This window comes from Falco naumanni, chromosome 5 (genome assembly GCF_017639655.2).
Source record: "Falco naumanni isolate bFalNau1 chromosome 5, bFalNau1.pat, whole genome shotgun sequence".
Classification (NCBI taxonomy): domain Eukaryota; kingdom Metazoa; phylum Chordata; class Aves; order Falconiformes; family Falconidae; genus Falco; species Falco naumanni.
This window is the reverse complement of record NC_054058.1, coordinates 24839429-24863762: the sequence shown is the minus strand read 5'-3', so window position 1 is coordinate 24863762 and position 24334 is coordinate 24839429. Positions and strand designations below refer to the sequence as shown.

The window sequence follows — 24334 nt, the reverse complement described above, 5'->3', positions numbered from 1 at the left end:
TTCGCTCAAAACATGGTAAAGCAGACTACTTTGGAGGCAGGGTCTGCTTTATACTACTGTCCTAACTAATGGCAGTTTGGCAACACCGACTTTGCCATTGTATAAGGATGGCACTGAAGAAAATGACACAACTGGTTAATATGCACATCTAACCTCATTGCTCACAGCATGTAACCATCTTACATTAACCGTATACTACGTAAAAGTCAAGAAGGAACCATCTTCAATTCCTGTGCAGTTCAGTAATCCAAAAAGCCATCATATACTCCCTAACCACACATGGTCAAACTGACCCCTAACTTCACCTGACAGATGATGAAGGATGGGTTCCAGTACAGCTCTTCAGCACAACAGTTGACCTTCTCTTCCAGCACGCATCCTTTACCCACCGCATGAATGAAGCCAAGTGATTCTGACTGGACCTCAGAATCAGCAGATAAACCTGCCTCATTCACTGTCAGCCAAGCAAAGTGATCAGTGCATCTGAAGAGTATATTAATAAGAAAATTACTGTGTCTATGTTATTCTGGGGAATAATAGGAATCTTACTACCTGCATTACCAAACCATGTTTTGTTGAAAAAAAATGTTCTTTCCCCAGTAACAACAAAAAGTTCAGTAACATACAGGTCATACAAGCGAAGTGTAGACTTTCCATCTTCCTAAACACTTCTTGTGTCTTGTAATTTTTTTCTGCAGATCAGTTCTGGTTATATAATCAAGAACAGCATTTCCTTCCCTAACCTTACATTTCCTAAAATAAGGTTTGCATATGGAACTGCCTGAGAAAACTGTTCTAAATACGGTTAATTGTGGAGGACAGTGCTACGGTATGAGTGATCAAGAACTGAATTTTTGGATCTCTTAATTATTTTTTTCTGGAATCTACTAGTCCCCAGTTGAAATCCAAACCTGTCAAGTAACTAAGCACTCAACTACCCAGGATTATTATAATAATAATAATAAGAGGAACAAGAAGAAGAAGAAGGAAAAAAGAAAAAAAAAAAAAGAAGTGGCTGGGGCTTTTGCCATACCAAAATATTTCTTAAGTTCCATACCTCCATGACATGAAGGAACCTGTCCTCAGAGGGTGGATGAGTAGCCTGTAAAATCCGCCAGATATGCTGAGTCTCATCCAGTGATACCTCTAGTAGATCTCCTATCATCATTAGATCTTCTAGCTGAGCTTTTGCTCCAGGTGACAGCTCCAATACAGGGGGCTCCAAACTGCGAGGTACCAGTGGACTCTTCCGAGGCTGCTTCCTTGGAGTGCTAGAACCTTTTAGACAAGGAGGCAAGTCATGTAAGGACAAAAGCAAGAGACCAAACCCAAAAGAAATTACACACTTTCTACAGCAACAATCTAAGGAGAGAGACAATTCCAAGCAAAAAACATTGACAAAGGTTTATATATCAGACATCAGGAAAACTAGTTGCAATGTAACTCTACTGTACCTTCTCACAGGCAACATATCCTCTACAACTAGCCAGGTAACATAGCGGTTCCCCTCCTCACTGACTGCTCGTCCCAGCTATCTTTTTAATTTTATCTCAACATATACAAAAGCAAATACCTTGAGAGCAACTTTTAGAAGCAGATGAATATGCATGTTCGGCACAGAATGAGGGAGCCGTCCACATGTGCGTCACCACTTCCTCCGATTTAATGGGGATTTCCTCATCACAAAACAAATTGGGCTCCAAGCTGCTAGAAGATTTTACACTGGCATTGTCCTGAAAAAGACCCACAGAAAACATGCAACATCTGGATCCAGAAAATACCTACTTCAAAGTAAATTCTAAGACTCATCAGTTCACTGTTCCTAAAACCCTACAATTTGAAGCACCCCACCAGAGACAACAAGACCATGTGCAAAAGGTACAAGTTACATCCCTACTTAAATAGTGGATGAACAAAGCAACTACGGAGATAGGTCAATAGGTTTATAGCTACTGCACGAGAAACGCTTGACAAGGTTCCTCACTCAGCAGTCCCTCAAGTATGGTCTTCAAAAGTCACCATAATGAAAAAAGGCTTACTCTTGGCCTACGTAACTTTTTTTTCTTGAAAAATTTGGCTGCAAGACCACAATGACTGGTATCTTTAGTAAAGCAGAAGTACGCTGAGTAAATAATAGTTACTATGGGAAGAAACAATTGAAGATCTTATGGAAGATGAAAAAACAGGGTGTTCCAGCACAAATATCAACATAATGGCAAACAATCAGATGTTGCCCTGGGATAGGGACTTTTACGGCAGTCCTGAACCATATTAAGATAGAACCAAACAGTGGGAGGAAGAGGGCTGTAATATTTGACACTGTTTCCATGAACAGAGTAGCGATGGCATTGACTTGCACTCAGCTCAATGCATTGTGTAGGATGGGATGCTTGACTTTCTAGATACATCACACACTGAAACACTGCCTTCAGGTACAGGTGGATCCATTAAAGAAGGGAGATTAGAAATCTCTTAGCAGTGGGAGAAGCTTTGTTTGACTTAAGTAGAGGACCCAGAAGGCACAAGCCCATCTCAGTAGATTCCCTGACACCTTCTAGTACTAACTTCTCCCTCTTCTTCCTCACCCCTGCAGGTGAAATTATTAAAGATAATCTCCTCAACCAGCTGCCTATTTCCACAGCACTTTCCAGAACTTAGATGCCCCATTACATTTGTGATGAATCTGGCCAACAGGTTAAACACCTTTAGCATGCCGTGTAAGACTGAAATCTTTCAGAAAACAAAAACCCCAAGAAGCTGGCTTAAAAGAAGAGAAAGGCTGTAGAGCAGTTATTGACAATATTTACCTGGAGATTAGCTGTGTGGGTCCCAAAATGGCCAACTCAGGAAATTGTACCACCCAGACACTGTCATTTCATGACATAAAAAGGGAGTTTAAGAATGGTAATCTCTCTCTGGCTTTCAGTTACATGTTTAAAAGGAAGTGAAGTGCACACTAATGATTTCAGTACAGAACTTGAATTGGGAAATTGAGATTTAAATTGCCCAGATGAAGAGGCAGAATAAGTATATTCAGAAAGAGGAAGATATTTCCCCCTACAAAGTTTATATATCATACAGTATCTTGCTCTGGATATCGTATTATACTACATTAAAGAAAATCCAGGAGCAACAGACCAATTAATAAAAAAATATCATCATTTGGTGGACATAGGCAACAGGTGCAAAGGAATGAGGAAAAATATGTGAGAAATCAAAGCAACTAAAGGTGAAGAAAATTTACATTAAATTTGATCAGTGAATCAGTCTGCTTGGAACAAATCTGACAAGTGTCTAGCTATTGCAGTCATAACGAAGTATTTGATGAGAAGAATCATGTTTTAATTAGAAAAAGCACAATATAATCAAACAGGCCTTTTCACACCTGTTTTTACAGCCACTGTTGTACTTGAGATGTCCAAGACCATGGGTTTTGAAATAGTCTATGGACCCTTAGGGATCCAAGGATTACTTCTGAAGTTACTGAGAGAAAATTCATGAGGCATCATGGCGGGGTTTTGTTGTTTGGTTGGTTTTTGTAAACATATTAGTCGACTGGAAAACGCTTATAGGTCATAAACTGGAAAAAACTCAGCCCTTGAAAGCCAACAGTCTAAAAATATGCAAAGTTTCTCAGAGTTTAATATTTCTTTTGAACTTTGCTGCTCCTAGTTTAAACCTGACAAATCTGGTTGACTGAAAATTTGTCTTTTATTCCAACCATGTTAGTTGACAAAGGACATTTCTGGTCCCAATCAGCTTTGCTTCGACAGATTTTTACGTTCAGGTGTTTTTTTTTTACAGTTACATAGATTTGGGTGTCCACTACTATAAACGGTTAAATAACAGATTTTGAAATCGTGACAGCAGAATCATTAAACAAATGAAATTACACTCCTGCAAAACCCTCATATCCTGACAAGCATATGCCATCTTTCTTGACATACGCTTTATCACAGCTTCAGAAAATACCACATCTTTCAGAAATGCTTTATTATGACACTGATGTAAAGAACAATTTGGAAATTACTGGGATTTTTTAATACAAAGCTAATCTAATTAACAGCAGTTAACACCCAATTGCAATGTACTCTTGTTGGCATTTCACATGGGACTGTTAAGACAAATGTATGTATGAGCATAAAGCTCCTTAGAAACAAAATACTAAGAACAGGAGATTGAGGCAAATCGTATCTGGAAAATTTACTGTTCCTTTATAAACCAGAAAATCTGCTTTAGAAGTTACAAATTTTTTTAAGATAGACATGACACTATTGCTAAAAAGGAAACACTGTACAGGAAGGAACAGTGGCACTGCTTTTGTTTCTACATGCATCAAAAGGATATTTCAGAAGTTCTGAAGTGAAATACATCATATTGAAAACACTTGGTTATCTCTACAATTGCATTTTCCTCATGACAGTTCTTCTCTGGTTAAAGTACTTTAAACATTTAACTGCAATTAAAATTTCTGAACTGAATCCAGACATCTAGTCCTGAGTTATTTCCACACATCCGAAATTGAACACATGTACCTCTTTTAAATGAGGGCTGAATGAAGAGAAAGGTATGAAAACTGGCATCAGGAAACATCTTTTAGGGCACGTAGTTTTCAAAGACTAATTTTTCACTGTAGCAAAAGCTGTTGAAGAGCTCTCCATATAGACACTTACTCATATTTATGACTCATGGTATCTCTGAATGGGGCAATTTAGGCAATGTTCATCCTCCCAAGGTATTATAAATACAAATCCCTTGAGAAGTGTATCCTTTTACTTAGCACTAAAAAGCACCTTTTGAAACTCAAACAGGACGTTCGGAAATTTTGAATAAAAACATTATGAAACTTCCCAACAGTCCAGAACTGAGACAGTCAGATAAAAATCAAAGTACCACCTCTTCTGCAACAGGAGCCAGGGAAGAACGTACATAGATAGCTTAGAGATACAAAAAAGTAGTCTGAAATAAATTGAATTAATAAGAAAACCAGGTGTTCCGGATTAATTCTATGCAGACAAACCACACTGGATTACTCACCTTTATGTCATAGCCATATGTCTCCCTGATGTCTTCATCAGAGTCTGTCTCTTCATCATCATAATCCAAAGTCTGCCGTGGGGATGAGGAGACACTCCCTATCACTCTGTTAAAGGCTGATTGCTGGAAACTAGTCAAGTGTCCCTAGAAGAAAAATGGAACATGGGAATGAAACAATAAATTTTCAAGAAAACAATCTATAAAAAGACTAAAGAGTTACTAACAAAGAAAAGTTATTTTGGCCTGAGGGTAACTGCCTGGGCAGTCACAGAAAAGCCTAGTTACAGCAAGACATGAAGACAGACAGGGAAATACCCAAGGAAAATGTTCTAATTTTATTTCCATGTTTTTGAATAATAGTGACTAGAAAGATCTAGATACTGCTGTTCAGTGCTACCAAATTATAGCCTGTGGTTATACAAGCTCCTTCACCACAGCATCACCTAATCTCAATCTCAAAATGAAAAGGCCACCTGTAGAAGTACCAGTGTTTGCCTATAGACCTCACTGAAATTTATTAACAAGACACCAAATGCCTAAGAGTGACAATCCATGAGGAATTACAGACTTCTGATTCTGTCAAGAGGGAAATGGAACTTGGACACCAAACTAGCCACTGCTTTACACATCTTCAGGTCTTTAGCTAGCTGCTATGTCTGAACTGACATTTCTTGCAAGCACCTTCAGCAGTTGCTATTGACAATGAGTACAAAGCAACAGACCTGTTCCTGGCACAGCACATTAACTGAAGCCAGCCATTGCCCGAGACTGAGGGGCACCGAACCACACAATTTCGGTATGTCTAACTCTCAGCTTTTAACTGCCCTCCCTCTCCTCTCCCCCAAGCTTCTCCAAGAAAGAGAAGGTTTTTCAACACACCGAAGAACAAAGCAGCACAGTAAAGAGCAAGATATCCCTACCTGCAAATCTGGGTTAGCTGCTGCTTTCTGTAGCTCTGCACTGATTATTTTCTCTGTTTTCTCCCGTGCTGCCTGCTCCACCATTCGCTGGCTGAGCACAGAAAGCTTAGCCAAAGCAGAGGACAACTCATCAGTGGCCAAAGCCTGCCGTGCTCTGTCCTGCCAACTCATGGCACGTTCTGTCAAGCACTGCAATGCTTCCCCTTCCGGCAGCCGTACGGGCAGCTTCTGCAGGGACACCAGCAGAGACAGTATTGTCTCAAGTCTTGGCCTTCGAGAACGCATGCAAAGTGGACACAGAAACTTCACTTCTTTGGCCTGCCAACTAGAGCCCTTCTTCTGAGAACTTGTTTTTGGAAGGGGCACACAGCCACTATGAAACCAGTCTTTGCACAGCTCACACTGTAGCATGAATCCACTAGCTGTTTTGCGGCAGATGCAGAATTTGACTTCTTCAATTCGATCCACCATAGTCATCTTGGCCAGGTTAGCTGCCCGGAGAGCATGCATAGCTTCAATCTCCTTCTGTTCCCGTTCCTTGAATACGGCCACCTGCCCAGCAAAGACAAAACACAGTTCATGACTTTCACAGCTAAGAGAGATTACATTTTATTAGCAATCTAGGAAAAGAAAAAGACAAAAACATTATCAGGGGATCTTCCTAGTTATATTAGCCCAAAATTTAGGAATTGTGTGATCTAATTAAAACTTCAGCTAAAATACCTTCTCCCCAATTACTCTTTACTCCCGAGTCCTTCTGACAGATTTTGTGTAAACTTTAGAAAAGCTTCTTTGCATCTACAATGTTTCTGAAGTTCATAATTAAATCTGTCATAAGGCCACCTGAAGAACAAGTTTTGACTCCAGGAAAGAAGTCAGAATTGGTTCCATCTATTTGTCTACCAAGAAAATGCAGCTGAGCATTGTTTCAATGTTGACTCAGCACCAGGAGCATCTGAGTGGCCACATATCTCCTGAAGCAACTTGCATTTCCGCAGTGTCTCCATTCAAGTAACTGTAACAAAGCATACTAAGGTAAACCAGACTGTGTGTAAGCCACGTTAATGACCCTGCTTATACCTTCTTTGTTCCCAGAGAAAGGGCCGCCAGATGACAGCAAATTCTTCTGATAAGCTGCATCAATATCCTCCCAACAAGGAGGAATCAAATAGAACATTCCCCCCAGCCCAGTTTCTATAGCCAAGCGTTTACAGGCTGCCCTCAAAATCAACCTAACCAAATATACCTTGGTTCAAGAGAGTTGTCCCTCATTCCACATTATTTTGACGGGATGTCAATGAGTGCCAGTAATATCAGATGAGCAGCCACACATATTAACACAAGACCATTTAAGTCTTACCCATAGCCCAACACATTAAATACCAGCACTTACTCTGAACTGTGCTTCCCTCTACTTTCACTACAGCTAAAGCTGAACTATATTCTTGTGTCAAACATCACATTTTTTTCAGTGAAATTAATTTATCAGTTCTTCCATAAGAATTCTCCACAGATCAGAGACAAATTAAATCCACGTTACCAGGAGGCAATACTTTTCACTGCTCCTTACCACAGCTGCGGTATCCCTGGCCTCCTCCAGCCCATCCTCCAATTCACTTAGGGATTCCAAGTCAAGATCTTTCTCCTTTTCCTTCTCCATCAACTCCTTTGCCCTCTTCCGTCTATTCTTACTGCTCCCATAAACACCAATATCAGTCCGAGGGCTCAGAACCTGTAACCACCAAGCAAACTTATAGCATCAGAATCAAGGATGCCAAGAAGAGAAAATAGTTCTAATCCATAATTATGGATTTCAGGGACATATATGAGAACATGTATTAAAGGAATTACAAGAGAGTCACCAGAGAGCAAAAAATACTCAGCAATCTAACACCTTTGATATCTGTCACTTAATGCTAGGAAGAGCAGAAAAACAGAAAGAGATACAAATTCTATACTTCTGAAATAGTTGTATGTAATCAGCATGACGTGGCAGGTCAATTTGAAAGCCATTGTGTTTGCATGATTAAATTAAAATATCTATTAAACTATCATACCTATAGCTAACTGAAATACTGTACACAGATATCAGTAGTTTAACATTCACTTCAAACACCTTCATCAATTCTAAGTCTTAAAGATCTGCCACGATTTGTATCAGAAATTTGGCTGATGTAAAAACTAAAAAAATATGCTATAAGCCTTTTGGTATCAAACATGAGAGGCTGCCAAGCATTTTTAAGAACAAGAATTCAATTTTAAGTCATCTTGATTAGTTGAAAGGCATACTTGAATCAAAATCTAACAAATTAAATTCAATATAGGTAAGTTCAAAATGATACATTTAGGAAAACAGTCAAATGCAAAACCAGAACATATTAGGCAGAAGAATACAGCAAAAAAAATTTGGACCTGGAGTGCATCACAAACTGAGCAGAAATAAATGTGATGTTGTAGCAATAGGGGCAGATCCCATTGGAAAACATTAAACTGCAGTATCGCCTTTGAGACACAAGATGCAATCACTGCATTTCATGTGGCACTAGGGAAGCCACAGTGAGAGGATTCTGTCTGGTTTTGGACATCACACCAACAGTGAAGACAAACCACAGGAAACAGCAATGAGCTAAGAGTATGAAAAATACAATCTACAAGAAAGAGTTGGAAGAACTTCAATTGTTTTCCATAGAAAAAAGGGAAGCTTGTCAAGCAGATATGATAAATCTTCAAACACATGAATGATTTTTATTAAAACAAAGACAGTGACTACAGCTTATAAAATATCTAATCTATTCTCCCAGAATTTAAGCAGTGGAACAAGTTAAAATATTCACCTGTTAAAGACAGTTTCTATAGTCATTTCAGGCCTCCATTTCTACAACTACACAAAAAAGATAAATCCTTTTCTTTCCCTCCCAAAAAGGAGAGTTTTAATTTGTTTCTGCAAAAGTAACAGCTGAGGTTGTCTATAGGTAAAACAAGACTAGCCAAGCAGACTTTTTCACCCGTTTCACCTGAGAACAGCTGAAGTTTATTATATTCTATTCTCAAAAGGATCTGTAATCTACTGTAATTGAACCAGCTGTTCCTTCCAGACCACAGAGGGCCATTAAGACCAGTTTCTGAAGGCTGATACAGAAGTGTCTGTTGCTCACCTGTAACAGGCTGTAGCTTGAGTTCTTCTTCAGAAAGGTCCTTCCTGTGCGCTCCCGCCAGGCACGTGCTGCAGCTACCTGTGATTCCAGCTGTGGCAGGGCATCAAGACGCACTGGTATTGGGCGGCCTTTTGCAGACAAGCTCTCCAGTTGCTCCAGGTACGCATAGTTGCTCCCATTCTGGAGTAAAATAAATGTTTCTAAACCAACAATTCGTCCATTGTATCAGTAGCCAGCTTAATTTCAAGCCATACACTATCTTGTCACTGACTAAAATAAGAGTTGCATAGGAAAGGAAAGGAGGGCAATGTTTCAATCTTACTGGTATTTAAAAAAAAACATCTCATACAGTTTTTATTTTAAAAGTCATTCTGACATGGCCAGCTGGCTTAGGGAGTAAGATAACATTCCATTTCTAGATGGCTGCCTTAAATGCTGTCTGCTTAACAGCAAGCTACTATATCTGAGAATTGTACAGGGACTGATGGGAAATCAATTGGGATTCTCACTTCAGTTCCCAACAAATACCTTATATAAGGATAGCAGTTGCAGTCCAGAGATCAACACCTGTAAGTATGACAGAAGCCATGTCCCTTTTGGATCAAGTTAAGTGGGTTTACCAATAGAAGGGGAGGCTACTGAACTAACGATGTCGTAACTTTATTTCAGATAGAAAACTTCAGCCATCACTGCCATTGGGGAGAACACCACAAACAACAAACCATTTCCATAGCCAGCTCCAAAGCTGAAGATCTGTGAGCAGAATGTCTTCTGCTGCAGCCAAGTATTTTCAGTGACAGTACGCAGAACAGTTTCAATATCACATACCCACCCTTTAAGAGTTACATTTGTATCATAATGAATTTGCCGGCTTTTACATCCCCCATGAAACGCATAAAAGGAAGGAAAACAGAAACTGGATAGCCAATGGGGAAACACAAGCACAAAAAGAAAGAGAAATTCAAGCACACGAGCTACGGTAAGCACATTCAACAGCTATAGCAAGGCTTCCCTTCAGGTCACCTTTGTGAATGGAGGGGCTAGGAATAAACAACATCTAAATAAAAGGATGCAAGCAGAAGATTCCAGTCCCTGCTGTAACCCCTACCTGAATGGCCTCCACTTTAGCTGTCCAGTCTCTAGCCCGCTGCAGGGCTTCTTTCAGTGCCAGCACATTGGGCAGGTAAGCAGGGATGTTCTTTGCTTCATTCACAATGCCCTCCAGAGCAACCACACTTTGGCGCGGCCTAGGGTAAGAAAAACCCAATTCCAGCCTTCTCTCAATATGTCAACTACATCCATACGAATTTGACAGGCTGGTAATGCAACTTCATCACTACACTGCAGTGCAGGATACCATGGCTCTATTCTTCAAGGGTGCTACTGGCTACCAAAGAACAAAGAGGTGAGAAAGCTGATGGACTTTGCACAATCAAGTTCAAAAGGGCACAGCATCAGAACTCCTTTAACATTGAGGAAGCTGCCTTGTGTAGCATACTCAAGTGTTTTTAGTTGAGGGGGATGAATACCAAAGACAGCAGCAACACTCAGCCTCCTACCACTGTGCAACATGATAAGGAATCAACTCTTCTGCAACTCATCAAATCCAACTCTTGAGCAGTTAAACTGCTGGAAGGTAAAAAAAACCAAAATACACTAGTTTCAAAGCCCCCAGCTTCTCAGCACACTCCTCAAAAGAGGCTGAGAATCCCAGAAGTGTGTAACGTATAAGAACAGTTTGCAAAGGAACACTCACCTGGCCTGCAGGCAGACTTTGGCCTTCTCCTCCCACCTCTCCGAGACTGTTAGCAGCTCCTGCAACTCAGCCATAGCTTTCTCTACAGCATGGTGCGGTGCCAAGCCCACACCTGAGTCAATCAGCTTCTTCATCACATCTAGGGTGACCCTCTGGGGATCCAAGAGGGTGGATCTCACCTCATCCAGCCACCGTGCCTGTTGCAGTTCTTGCTTCAGCCTTGGCAATTCAGGAAGTTCTACATAAAGGCCAGAGCCCAGGTCTATCAACTCTTGCAGCTTGGAAGAGTCTGGGATCTCATCCATCATAGCTTCTTGAGCACGCTCATGAAATTCTTCTACATCATCAAGCAGATTCTGAAGTAACAAACAGTACAAATCAACTAGAAAAGAAATGTTCATAGAACCAAAAGGGAAAGTTGACCGAGGGAGCAGTCAGCTGTGAATTTGTATGTGATCATCACATAATCAGTCACAGCTTCTACACACAATGCCAGCTAGCTGTCACAAGCCTGACACATTAAGTAACAGACCCTCTAAACTCATTTGGTGGCCTGTTTCATACACTAGGCACATTAGGTGCATCAAACCCTGCACCTAAAATAGTACGACCGCAACTGCCTACAGCTCCCAACAGAGTATTAAGTGTTGTGCAACCAACATTAATTTCAAAATAGTGTTGGGAAAGGGGACCTCTGCAAGCAGATCATCCTTTCAATCTAGCATTATGACATTACAGTAATGATGAACAGAACAATACATGCTGAGGAGAAAGAACACACCAGAGTTGCACACGGACATGAATACCAGAAGGTCATTAAAATAATGATGGTCAAATTTGTAATTACTATTTCCTAAAGCAGGCCCACCACTTAAGCACATCAGGATTTTATTGCACAAAAGAAAGAAGTGAAAAATGCAAAATCCTCTAATGAAAGGAGACAATTTCAGAGAAATCCAACTGCACTGCTGCAGTTGTCCCCATCTGCATGTTTTGGCACTGCAATGATAAAAATCAAAGACAGCAAACAGACAGGAAAATCTCTGCAGGAGATTCATTCAAGGTCATTCAACCAGTATACTCAATTGATTAACTCCTGAGTCTCTTACAAAGTGGCAGGTATTTCTCATTGCTAGTCAATGGCACAATGAGGAGCAAAACCTGCATTTCCTAACCTAACCCTTAGCTTTCTGCCCTTATTGTCTGGTGTTGTTTTTCATGACTGGAAACCAGAAGGCATTTACAAAAAAGAACAAGATCCACATTATAAAGATTTTGATTCAGGGAACATATGCTGAATGCTTTATAGTGACAAATTATTAAGTTTAATAATTATAATGCCTTTTATGTTAGAAAATACTCATCTTCCAACATGACAATTATTTTGCAATTCATAATGATGGATAATTGCATTCAAATGCCATGCTGAAAGTTAGTGAGTGCTTAGACATAAATGATCATTATCTGACTTCATTCAGAAACTAGGAGACTATGGTTTGTAACCAGTAAAATGATAATATTTATTTTATTGGCTAGTGATTATGCTGAAGCTTCAAGAACATACACATACACAGAATACTTTAACAGAACCAGTTTCCTAAGGCTGAGCAGCAGTGGGAAAAGAGAATAGTTGGGAGAAAATATTTAGACAAAAACACCAATTAAAACTGTCAAGAGTTTATTGCATGTCCACAGCTCTGTCATCAAAGAATTATGTCTTAATTATAAGAAGGTTTTAAATACATTAGAAAAAAAAACCTCCTTTGAGAACAATCGTATAGGCCTATTAATAGATGATGATAAAATTTCATGAGTAAATACTAGTAAATATTTCTGGTTTGTATGTGGAAAGAAGTGTAGTAAAATCATCCTATCATATGAGGATAACAACATACTTTCCACTATTAGCTGCTGGGAAAAGATTATCATCAACAGGCCTGGAAAATCTGTATCCTGGAGTCCTACAGATTTCTGAAGGTACTTCTTTTCAGCAACAACATGCCAATATCGTGAAGACAAGAAGTCCAATATAAAGTCTCTCTGTGACACCAACATTGAGTTACCATGGAAAAGTTAATACAGAATTCATTAATTAAGATGGAGATAATTAACACTAGTAAACACAGAAAAGAGGCCTTCTCAAACAAGACTAACATTTTTAAACTGTACGTTTGGTTATTTAGTAGCTGCTGCAGATATGGTAATGTTTAGAATTTTAGGCCCTCAGTCTAGCACAATAGAACATTCTTCTTGAAATTGTTATTGACAGAGAACATGTGTGTTAATAAATGATTAACATACATCAAGAACCATTTCTCAAGCTGAAAAATCTTTATTGTTTCTTGAAGGAGTTTTCTAGAACTTGGTTAGTAGGTGAAACACTATTTAACATTTCATCATCAGTGACAGAGAAACAAATTAAGATTGCTGCTGAAAACACTTGCTACGATACAGACTGCCAGAGTGATAAACGATAATAGCAGCCAGGGGAATCAGTACGATCTGGATTACTTATTAGTCTAGATCCATTCAAAGACAGGTGCAAAGATATATACATGAAGGACAAGAAATGCGGGCTGTGCATACAGATTAAGGAGGCTGTAACCTGGAAAACAAGGCTGAGAAGTATTTACAGAACAATTGCCAATGTGGTACTGCTTTCCCTCTCCCCTAAAGAAACACATCAATGTAATCTTCAGAAGTTTCCACAAAAAACATAAAGGGTAGGATTTAATCAGGAATTCCACCACTATAGAGAGCATTAACAGTGCTGGAATAGGAGTAACTGCTTCAGAGAGATAAAACTGGGCCATCTGGACAGTGACAGGTGGGAGGGATCTTTTACCTTGGTTTAACTGAAGTGAGACCACTACATCTGACAATGCCCATTGCAACAGGCAGCTAGGAAACGAATGCATTGTCACTTAAAGTGCTCTGTTTGCCTAAATGCCGACTGCATGGGCAATACCCCACCAATACCCCACGCTGTCCGAGACTGCTACACAAGAGCTAAGGTATTCTTTGAAGATGGCAACAGAGGCCAGGTGAAATACTTCAGAGTGTCTCACAGGGCACTAGATACCCACGCTTAAGGTCCCAAATTTAGCCCTACATATTCAATGGTATGACTATACTGGCATGAAAGTACAAATGCTGTCATTGCCCACTTAGCAACATGCTTATAAATGAACTGGAAACGGATGGTACCATTCCATTATGGACAGGCAGCAACATCATCAGCAAAACTCCAGTAACACCAGCAAGATTACCCAGTAAAGCAGGGAGACACTGAGCTACATCTTTCCAGAGTCTTTTACTTTCTTGAGGCCAGGGGTATCATTGCAAAGCAGCTATCTGCTTTACATGAGAAGCTAGACATTAAACACCCCACTCAATCCACCTCTGCCAGTGCACAACTGATTCTTAAAGAAAAAAGCCTTTCATCCTTTACACCAGGCAACGTTATCTGTTTAAAAAAAATCTCAAAACCACAAAAACAGAACAAAGTAAAAAGCACGACATTATCTGAGGAGCAGATGCAAACTTACCTTCACTTGTCGGGCTTGGCTGATAACGCAGGGCAAGCTGAACAACTGTTGTACAAAAGCTTTAAGCTCCTCCATAGTTAGCTTGGTCCGTGTCCTTCCACTATCTTGGCTCTGTCTGCTGTATGAATGGACATAATTAAACAATATTAGGTGAAAGTTAAGATTAAAATCCCTGGATTTACTCCCAGTGACAAAACTAACAAGACTACTGAGAAGTTACAAAAAAAAAATTCATCACTTAGTTTAAAGAAATCAAACTCCACAAGTATTCCAAAATCTTGAAAACTAAGTCTAATGTAATTCCTCTAAGCATCTTCAAGAGAATTTACCCTGCTTTTCAGAGGTAGCATTGTCTTTCAAATTGGGTTTGTTCAAAAAAGGTAGAACATAGCTCCAAAAAGCCTCCTTTAGGCAGCTCAAGAGGTTGACTGCCATGACAAGCACTGACAAGACATCTGAGGTAAGTAACAGCAACAAGCTCTGAAAGTAGTGTTATGTTCTAGAGTGCTCTCTCTTGTAGCCAGAGAAACTGGTCTTGCAAGAGGAGAAGACTGCTACTGAGTAGGATGTGCTCTGCAAAGACACTTCCATTAAGTATCACTTGAATAAAGTATAACAAGCCCGCTCTGTGTGGTAAAAGACTTCAAAGTGACACGCTGCACAAACTAAACATTTGGTATACATATCGCTGACAGGCACAACTTCACAACAGGACAGATTTGAAAACACTGAAGAGTTGTTCCCTGCTAGTGAATCCACATTTTATTACTACAGAAACATTAAAGAAAAATAAAACTCCATCTTTCAAACTATGGACTTACATGTAATTGTAAAAGTAAAATTTAGATTAATGATCAAATATAATTACAGCCTATCTGAAACTCAGAGGGGAAAAAAACACTGATGACAGACAGGAAGGAGTAGTAGCTGCACTGAGCCTGCTGTGCCTCCAATATTCCTGCAGAAGAGTGAATGGTGTGGTGCTCCAAGAGACACCACTGTAGGAGGGCACCCCTCTGAAACACTGCACTGACGTTGTGTCCCTAATCCAACCATGGACTGCCACAGCACAAACAAAGTGATACAACTGTCCCTGCCTATGGAAACTCAACTTTCAACAGTGGAGAGAGACACAGAACTGGAATATTGGATACATCTTCACAGGTACGCATCACCTATTTTTCAGGTTTATATATATTATCAGATGCACAAGGAATAGATTTTCTTTTGCTACATTTGGGCATGAGTTTACTGCTCCTTTAATCCCTGCCAAATTGTTCTGTTTGAGCACTCATTTTTATTTTGCTTTTTTAATAACCTTATCCTTTGTGTAAATGTGATCCTTCTCAACGCATTAAATACGAACACAAATGTTAAAAGAAGCTGAACATGATCTCTATATTTAAATTTCCTAGCACTGTTCAAAGATTTCAAAAATCTTTCTCAAACCTCCATTTTGTAACACGTTGCTATTTGGCATACAACAGCCCTCAGATGTATATAAAAGTCCTTTTTTTTGCCCCACAGAATTCTCTCAGCTTTAGATAAGACACAGCATTGAAAATAGTCAGATCTTTCCACCCCTTGTGTATCTTGGGGTAGTGCTGGAAATAATTAACTGAAGGCAAGTCTGTTGAAAGAAGGCCGACAACCACAGCAGAGGGAAGAGCAGGCAGCAAGAGAGCAGGAACACCTGGGAGCTACCAAAAAAGTTAAACCACATTAGGAACAGGGTAATGCAACCCCTGTAGCACGTTTCCCTCACCCAGACCAGTATTTTAAGTGACCATACCTCCATGGTAGTGGAATCCTAACAAGCAATAAAACCCAAACAGGACTGCCTTCCTTTCCCTTCAAATATAGTAAAAATGCTTCTCTCTTTTATAATAGCCTTCCAATCATATCAGGTATTATACTTGGATCTGTGGTGTAACTCTAGCATTTCAGTGTTCAAGCAATTATGATATGCGTTATGTTTTGTGTAGCAAATTTGGGTATTATAATTAACAAGGTATTCATTTAATGGGACTTCTATTCAGTGCACAGAACGTGTAGGAGAGAAGGAAGAACATGTTGCTGAAGGCTCATGAAAGCAGAACAAAGGGACACATCCAGCAGATTGCTGAGGTAGGGTCAGGGGACAGAGTAACACTGACACAGCCACAGGCTAGGCAGGCAATACAGAGAACCAAGGGAGTCTAACTAAACTGCCCAAAGTCACTGAGGCAAGCCACTACTTTCAACCACACATCACTGCCTCCCATGGTCCTTCCCAAGAAGTAAAAGACTAGCTCAAACTATGAGGGCTTTTTGCTCTGCTACACTGCTCTGCTCCCCAAAATCCTCTTGTTCCAGTCAATGCTGGATCTTCCTTTGCATCTTCCAGTAACTCCATCAGCATCACAACATGTTCTGCAATTTGAGAACAGTTGGCAAATTTATAAGTATTTTTGAGAAATGCTGTACTGTAAGATACAGCAGCACTTGCCTTATCAACCATAACTGGTATTTCCTAGTTCTCAAGCATTTTTGCTTTGCAATCCAATGTCTTAACAGATTTTCTTTCCACGGCTTTAAGCTATGTACTTAGCCATGCTACTTAAAATATATTCATGTCAAGACTTCCTCTGCATCTTTTTCTCTAGTCTTTTCCTACAACTCTCCCACACATTCAGAGAAACACCTGATCAGTGATCAAACACAACTCCTCCAAAAGCTTTCACATTTCAGTACCCAAGTCAGCTGAATATGTTTAACACATTCCAACCAAGTCCACTTTTTTGGCCCTTTGTGTATCTGCCTGCTCCACTGTATCTGCCTCCTCTACCTCTCAATGAGTCAGCACTGCAGACAGGAAACACTGACAGAAGTTAGTAGGCACTGACACCTCAGGATTCTTACGTTTCCAGATCCAATCAAGTAACAAAACAGACAGATGGAAACTGTTGCAAAAAAATGCCTGTCCTACCTGTGTTTTTGCTTTTTGCTCAGAAGCAGCTGTGCTACTGAAGCACAGGTCTCTGCTTCTTTCACAGCATCTCTGAGCCTGCGGAAAAGATCATTCTCTGGATATTTCCTGTCTTCAGCATCCTCCAACATTACTCTCAGCTCAATCACATCTGTAATAACAGTACAGAAATAATTTGTATGCAAAACCAAAAGAGATTTTAGACTGCTTTAAAGGCCTTCAATCAAGGGTCCAACTAGTTCAAAGCTAGTTCAATCTGAAACACACAATTAGTTGCATTACACTCTCAGATTAGCTCATTTCTTTTTTCCACTAAACAATACACAGCATTTATCTCATTAAATGTAATGCAGAAGAAATGTAAGAGTTTCAGGACATCCTACTATGAACAAAGTCTGACCTTTCTTGTGGTTGAGACTGGCAGACAGAGCTTCTGTAACTCTACTGACCCAAGTGTCATAAGACTGTGCTCTAACTTTCACTCCGTACAGCAAAGAAGGAAGGTCTTCTAGTGGGTAACGGTACCTGGAGATATGGAAGGAAAATAAAGTATTAATGCCCGTACAAAAGCCAGGATATTGCTTATATTGAGTTTTTCCAGCCACAACCAGGCCAGAAAGACAGAACACACATAATACCTGTGGCCTTGGAATGAAGAAACTAAAGAGGATAAAAATACTCCGTAAAGACAGAAGTGTGGCCAAATGTTGTATTTGGTCACTGGTCTCCAGCAAACTACTGAATATGGAAGAAAAGCAGGGGAAAAAAAGTTCTGTGTACCTTAGACACTTCTTCTGCATGGGACATGGACATAAATCAGACGGATGGTATAAGCATACCAGACGCTCAGGATTACAGGAACATGTAAGAGCTGACAAGAAGCATGTGGTTCTGCAAGCTGTGCACTGACGCTCATCATCTGGAACCAGTTCAAACACCTCTTCTTCAGACATCAACACACCCTAATAAACAAACAGGCAAGACACTTGCTATAAAAACTCTAATCCAGGGAGCGGGGGGGAGCAGGAGGGAGCCAAAAGTTCTTTTGCAAGCAAAGTAAGAGTTGTCTATTATTACTCACCATCTGTACAACAGACTCCCTTAACCGTGTCTCTTCCTCTATCATTAGAGTCATCTCCTTGCAGACCATGGCAGCCAGCCCAACATCCAAGCACTCTGGATCTGCAGCCATCTTGAAGATCAGTTCTTCATGGGAAAAAACACAATGACGTCCTAGCCTTCGGTAATGACTCACACACTGACGCCCAATGGGAAGCTACAAAAAAAATCCCGACATCTGTCATACTGGGAAAAGACCTTTCAAGATGATCTCTTACCTCCCACTTTCCTTCCTTTGACAAAATCTGAGAAAAAACTGAGACCAAGAGATGTATCTTATGGGACAAAGCCAATTATAACAACCTTAAATCATGTTACAGATGAGGACAAACGGGGTACCCATGTTGTGGGGGCATCTACCGTATTACGTGCCTAACCTTCAGTCACAAGTGTAAGAGTTGTCCCAAGTTGTTTTTACTCCCAGTCCAAAGAACTAGCACCAAAAAGGAGTCATCTAGTCTATGCTAAGGTGAATGCACTGCCCTCTGGATATTACACATGGACATCAACATTTAACACAAGATGCCTAGAGTTAACCAAAATCAGTATTACTTATTTTGTCCTTTTAAAGTAAAAAATATAAATTGCTACATGAATTTGCTATACAGATTTCTGGTTATATTTTGCATAAACAAAGGAAATTTCACACAGTTGGTGTGAGTTTAGCAACTTTTCACAGAAGTTATGCACAGATTACATCATGAGCACAGGAGAGAAAAAGAACACTGACACACTGTCAGTCCTGCAGATAACTTTTCTGACAAATGAATAAATTTCTCTGATTAAGGACTAAAATTCCCATTTGAAAGTAGCAAAATAGACATTAGAGAGAGATAAACTACAAATGAGATCATAACTTCAAGCTGTAAGCCCTGGACAGTGATAGGACGCACTTTTGACAACTTAAGAGTCCACATAAGCTATGCTCTGATGTGGCACAGCTATTAGAACAAGAACTAACATGATTAAAAGGTACAATGAGCTGGCACAGAAGGAGAACAAAAGACTGTTTTATGCCTACCTCCAACATTCACGTAACGACTATTCAAGATAGCACATTAATCTGTATCAAATTCAGAAAGAGGCATCACAGAAGGACTAGCTAATGGCACTGTGAGATGTCACTTTTTTGCTTAGATCAATGCCTAAAATAAGATCACATGCCAAAGTTTCACCTTGAAGCTGCTAAAAATTATGTGCTTATCAAAATTATTTTGCGTAATGCAAACTTACATCAGTCTTTAACCATTGTACCAGGAACTATAAACATAAAACATGCTATGTGAGTTAAGACTGTCCTTCAGATAATTAAGTCACTAACACACTTCTTGAAAAGATCACCACGGAGATACAGCAAACATATACAAAAGAACAGACCCAGTCAGCAGTGCAGAAGTTCACAGCTTCAGCAAAGTTATATCCCTGGTTAAATCCAGAGTGATAGGCACGAGGAAAGGTCACAACAAACTCGCCAGCACACTGATTGGTCCTGTATACCTAATACAAGTGAAGAGAAAGGAAAAAAAACCATGAAACTTACAACAGAATTTAAGACATAATTACAAGATGTTTGAACACTTCTTTCTTCGTCCTATAAAACACCATAGGCAATACAGCTACACCAACAGCGGTAAGAAGACAGAACCAATCCTTGAAGTGAATCCTCAAATTATAGCCTTACTCAAAAAAGCTGAATATATAAGCCAACAGTTGAAAATTTTCTTTACAAATCCCCAAAAGGATGTTTCTCTATCATCATTCAGTCCATTGCACTACAAAGTACATAAGCTTCTGGAAACAGTTTATGGTTTGCTTTGTTGGGGTATTTGCCAGGGAAACAAATTTATATTAAGACAAAAGCAAATGATAGTGACTGCTGCTTAAATAAGGTCTGCAGTCAATTATGTTTGGTCAGGAAAGCATTTTGTAATGCTGAGATTTCTAATGAACACAAGACAAGTATTTTACTACCAAAAGATATTAAAAGCATTTCACAGACAAATTTTCTGCTGTGGTGTGGTAAGGGCTTTTTTAATTAAAATTTAACACACACATACACTTGTTCTGTAAGATATTTTATGTAAGAAACTTGGCACACTCACTTCTGATATAAGACAATATAAATCTTGTGGTGAGTCTAGGGAAGACGCTAGAAAACAGCTTGAAAAAACACCCTATAGCTAATGAACTGAATATGTATAAACGTCCACCACAAAAATGCTTCAGAGTATGCCAAACCATTGTTACATGAACCTGGCACAGAATGAAGAGTGCATAGGAGTACTTATGTAAAAAAATGCTCATGTGCTACTCACTGGTACACCATGTTCCATCAGTACATTTGGGTTCATAATAGTGACCAGCTGATGCAGGAGATCAGGCTGGGATTCAAATAGCTCAGGAGCCAATTCCTTCATCACATCTTCTAGCTGCTCTGCTGCATGAGAGGGCACACCATACCATGTCTTTGGCTCTCCCCTAATAAAACACAACCACAGTAATAAATATATTAAAGGAAAGTAATAATGCCATCCAACTGCAAAGTACACCTCAAACCTAGCACCACTGTCCACACAAGCCAAATATTTTGCATATAGACAGAAAAGTATCTTTAATCAACAAACATCATCTTCAGGATGTATTATTCTGATCTGAAAAATCAATTACACTACAACACAATTCTCAAAATACCTGACAGCAGATTTGCCATGAAAAGCCTAACGTGGAAGATAATTGTCATTTACCATGCTCTACACAGACAGAATGGGCAATTATTTTCCTTTAGAAAGAAGAAAGCAAGCTTAAATGAAACCTTGGCCGTCACAACTAACATTTAAGAGAAAAGAGATCATGGTACTCCTCCACTCAGGCTTGGAGTAGTCACATTCCTGAAACCAATGGAACAGTATACCAGCTAAGCAGAAGCGGAAAGAATAAAACACCAGACAGTGCAGTGAAATAATCCTCCTAATTTACATAACCGATTACTGAAAACCAGTGGCCCACTGGACTCTTAAGATAAAAAAAGAGACGCCTAAATGGTTGATCTTTTTCTTCCCTCATACTTAACAAGACCAAAAATAAACACAAAATTACTTGAGAACATACTATTCCAGTCCTGTCTTAACCAAAATAAACTGCAATAATCTAGTATCTATAGTGCCGAGGTTTATTTTATAATTTTATTTTATTAAGAAGTACTTTTATTAAGCAGTAGTCTGCTGAAATATCTGAAACCATTTACATAGCACTATTTAACTGTACTAATAATCTTGTCACTAACCATCCCACAAGTTCGATGAGGCACAGCACAGTGTTTTCTGTGGTTCCTACAGGCTTCAGTGACACCTGCTGGTAGACAGTGGTTTACAGCCAGTAAACTCCAGTGAGTAATTATTACTACTCTGCATCTGGGCTGCTGGAACTCACCAGCTGACATAAAACCTCACATACTAATCTAGTTAACAGCATGCTGAGGACAAGAACTGAGCTCAAAACAAAATTAATTCCCCGCCAGAGTCTGTGGATCAGATCTTGCTAGAAAACATGCTTCTCCAGAAACGTGCAATCACAGTCAAAAGGCTATCAACTCATCTTTACCAGACATACAACAAACTGTATTCTAAAAGTGTGCTTTACACAGCTTCTCTCCTTCCCCCTGCTCCATCCACTGTGGCAGAGCCTGATGAACTGGGAAGACTGCACTGCAAACAGTTACTATCTTTCAGGATTCTTTTCAAACACAAAAGCTGAATACCACAACACTTTTAGGATTGTTCTGAAACTCAGAATTACTTTCAAATTTCTCTTCGCTTGGCTAGTATTTCTATGTATAGATAGATCTGTTGCGGAACTGTCAGCTCAAATGCCTGTGTAAGCCAGAAGTCTCTATTTCCAGCATAGGAGCATACCAACTTTAAATCATAAAGCAGTGAACTGTTAACTCAGTTCAAAACCAAAAGCTTCCTTAGAAAAGATGTGAGCCTATACAACATGATTTTATAGTGACTCTGGATTTTTGGCAACATAAGAATATTTAATCAGTTAATAAAAAACACCGAAATGTTTAAAACAGTATCTGTATTCACTTTTAATAAGCCTCAGCTCAGAATATGGACCACTCATGACATTTAGCTTTTTGATTAAAAGCGCCATCAGCATGCATAGGCACTTTGAAGTAGAACTAAAAATTTAGTAACAGCAAACAGGGCAGCATAAGGTAGACACAGAAAGGAGAGCCCATACCAATGCAAGTAGTTGATGGAATAGCTCCAGTGATCTTCAATATGCCAGCAAAATGAGGAGAAGCACATCCCTACGTACAGCCAAGGTACCTTCATGCCAGAGATATCTGCATTGATGTGAGCAAGGACTGATTGTTCTAGAATTGGCATATTATTCAAGTTCCAACCAGACAGTGCATAATCCTGCCAAAAAAAGAAGAAAATTAATTCTGAACAAATAAGAAGAATGTAAGGACACCAACTCCAGAAAAGGAAATTACAAAGAAAGAGATCAGCCTATGCATTTCTATAGTAGATAGTGGGCAATATTCTGCAACAATGATGCATCAAAACTAGGAAATAACTCCTTAAATACCTTAGCAATTAATCAGACTAAGATTTAAAGCCAGTCCTAGTATTTCAACATGCTTAGCTCATCTTCTTTGCACCAAGGCTAATACACTCAGGCTTTGATTGCCACCCCCCAAGTTTATAGGTTTCATGGCTTTCTGGTGGAACAAAATGCCAGCAATGCTAGTAGCAGAAGAACAAAGGATAGAAGTCTTCAATGAAATAGGATAACTTAACATGCTAAACAACACAGTGAAATTTATGTTATTATTTCAGCTTTTTGAAGTCCTGCTTTACTGCACTGCAGCTTATCTTATCTTCTTTATATATTACTTTAGAAAGTTTTCTCAAAAGTAATTCCTACACACTCATTTCTGAGAAGACAGCATCACTACTCAAGTGATCCCACCTTACCTTCAAGTACACACAATTTGTACCTAAAAAAATGAGAATCCAAATAGACTGCCTTAAAAGCTCACTACTGTGCTTCAACATTAGCCTGCTTTCCACCTTAAAAACAGCTTTTAGCACAGATTCAGTCGTCTTAGGCATATCCCATAGTTGCCGAAAGGGCTGGTCACACACTCAGCCACATATTCCTGCTGTTTCCTTTGCTCTGACACTATAAAGACAAAGCAGTGGCTCAGATGACTCAAGTGATCTGGCTAGAAAATACTTTTTTTAATTACTGCTTTCATACAAGTAGATCCACAAGCAGTTCTGACTCATTAAGTAGCTACACGATCACTGTATAGCCAACAAAGGTACAGGGAGGAAGATGCAGGTATGGACGGAAGACAATAATGAGCAGGATTACCTCTTCCAGTAAGCAGTATAAGTTGATCTGGGGCTGTGCAATCACAAAACAACAACTTTACTCTCATTTTGTCTGAATTTAAAATATATGAGCAGCCATAAAATTGATATGCTACAGTAAGGTCTGAGGGAAAATAGGTAATATATTTACCAGATGTTCTGTATAGAATTTTTCATAACAGGATGCTATGTCTACATCTTTTCATTCTTACAGTATACAGAGAAGAAGCTAAATCCAATTAGTTTGTTTTACCTACTATGAACCTCCTAAGGAGGTAAGAATCCTGTTTCTGTAATCAAGTATGTAATGAAAAGGTTCAGAACAAGAAAAAAATAAATCTTATCCGCTCATACATGAACATACTGTAACAACTTGCACATCTTTGCCTGCTAAGTAATACAAAACAGGTGTGACATAAATCATGAAAAGTAGCTTATCTA

General features: G+C 39.4%; 1 protein-coding gene across 2 annotated transcripts in view; it reads right to left on the bottom strand.

Annotated features, from left to right (window-relative positions):
• Positions 1–24334, bottom strand: part of KDM5A (lysine demethylase 5A) — a 50078-nt gene that overhangs the window by 6810 nt on the left and 18934 nt on the right. Inside the window, exons 11-26 of one of the 2 annotated variants that reach the window (XM_040596668.1) lie at positions 22749–22930; positions 20819–20981; positions 19881–20000; positions 18466–18660; positions 18165–18346; positions 17785–17909; positions 17385–17535; positions 14417–14534; positions 10869–11224; positions 10221–10359; positions 9113–9292; positions 7528–7689; positions 5958–6509; positions 5038–5181; positions 1574–1733; positions 1058–1278 (exon numbers count right to left, since the gene is read on the bottom strand). In XM_040596668.1, the coding sequence (XP_040452602.1) occupies positions 1058–1278; positions 1574–1733; positions 5038–5181; positions 5958–6509; positions 7528–7689; positions 9113–9292; positions 10221–10359; positions 10869–11224; positions 14417–14534; positions 17385–17535; positions 17785–17909; positions 18165–18346; positions 18466–18660; positions 19881–20000; positions 20819–20981; positions 22749–22930 (3150 nt within the window). The other variant, XM_040596670.1, reaches the window with a different exon arrangement.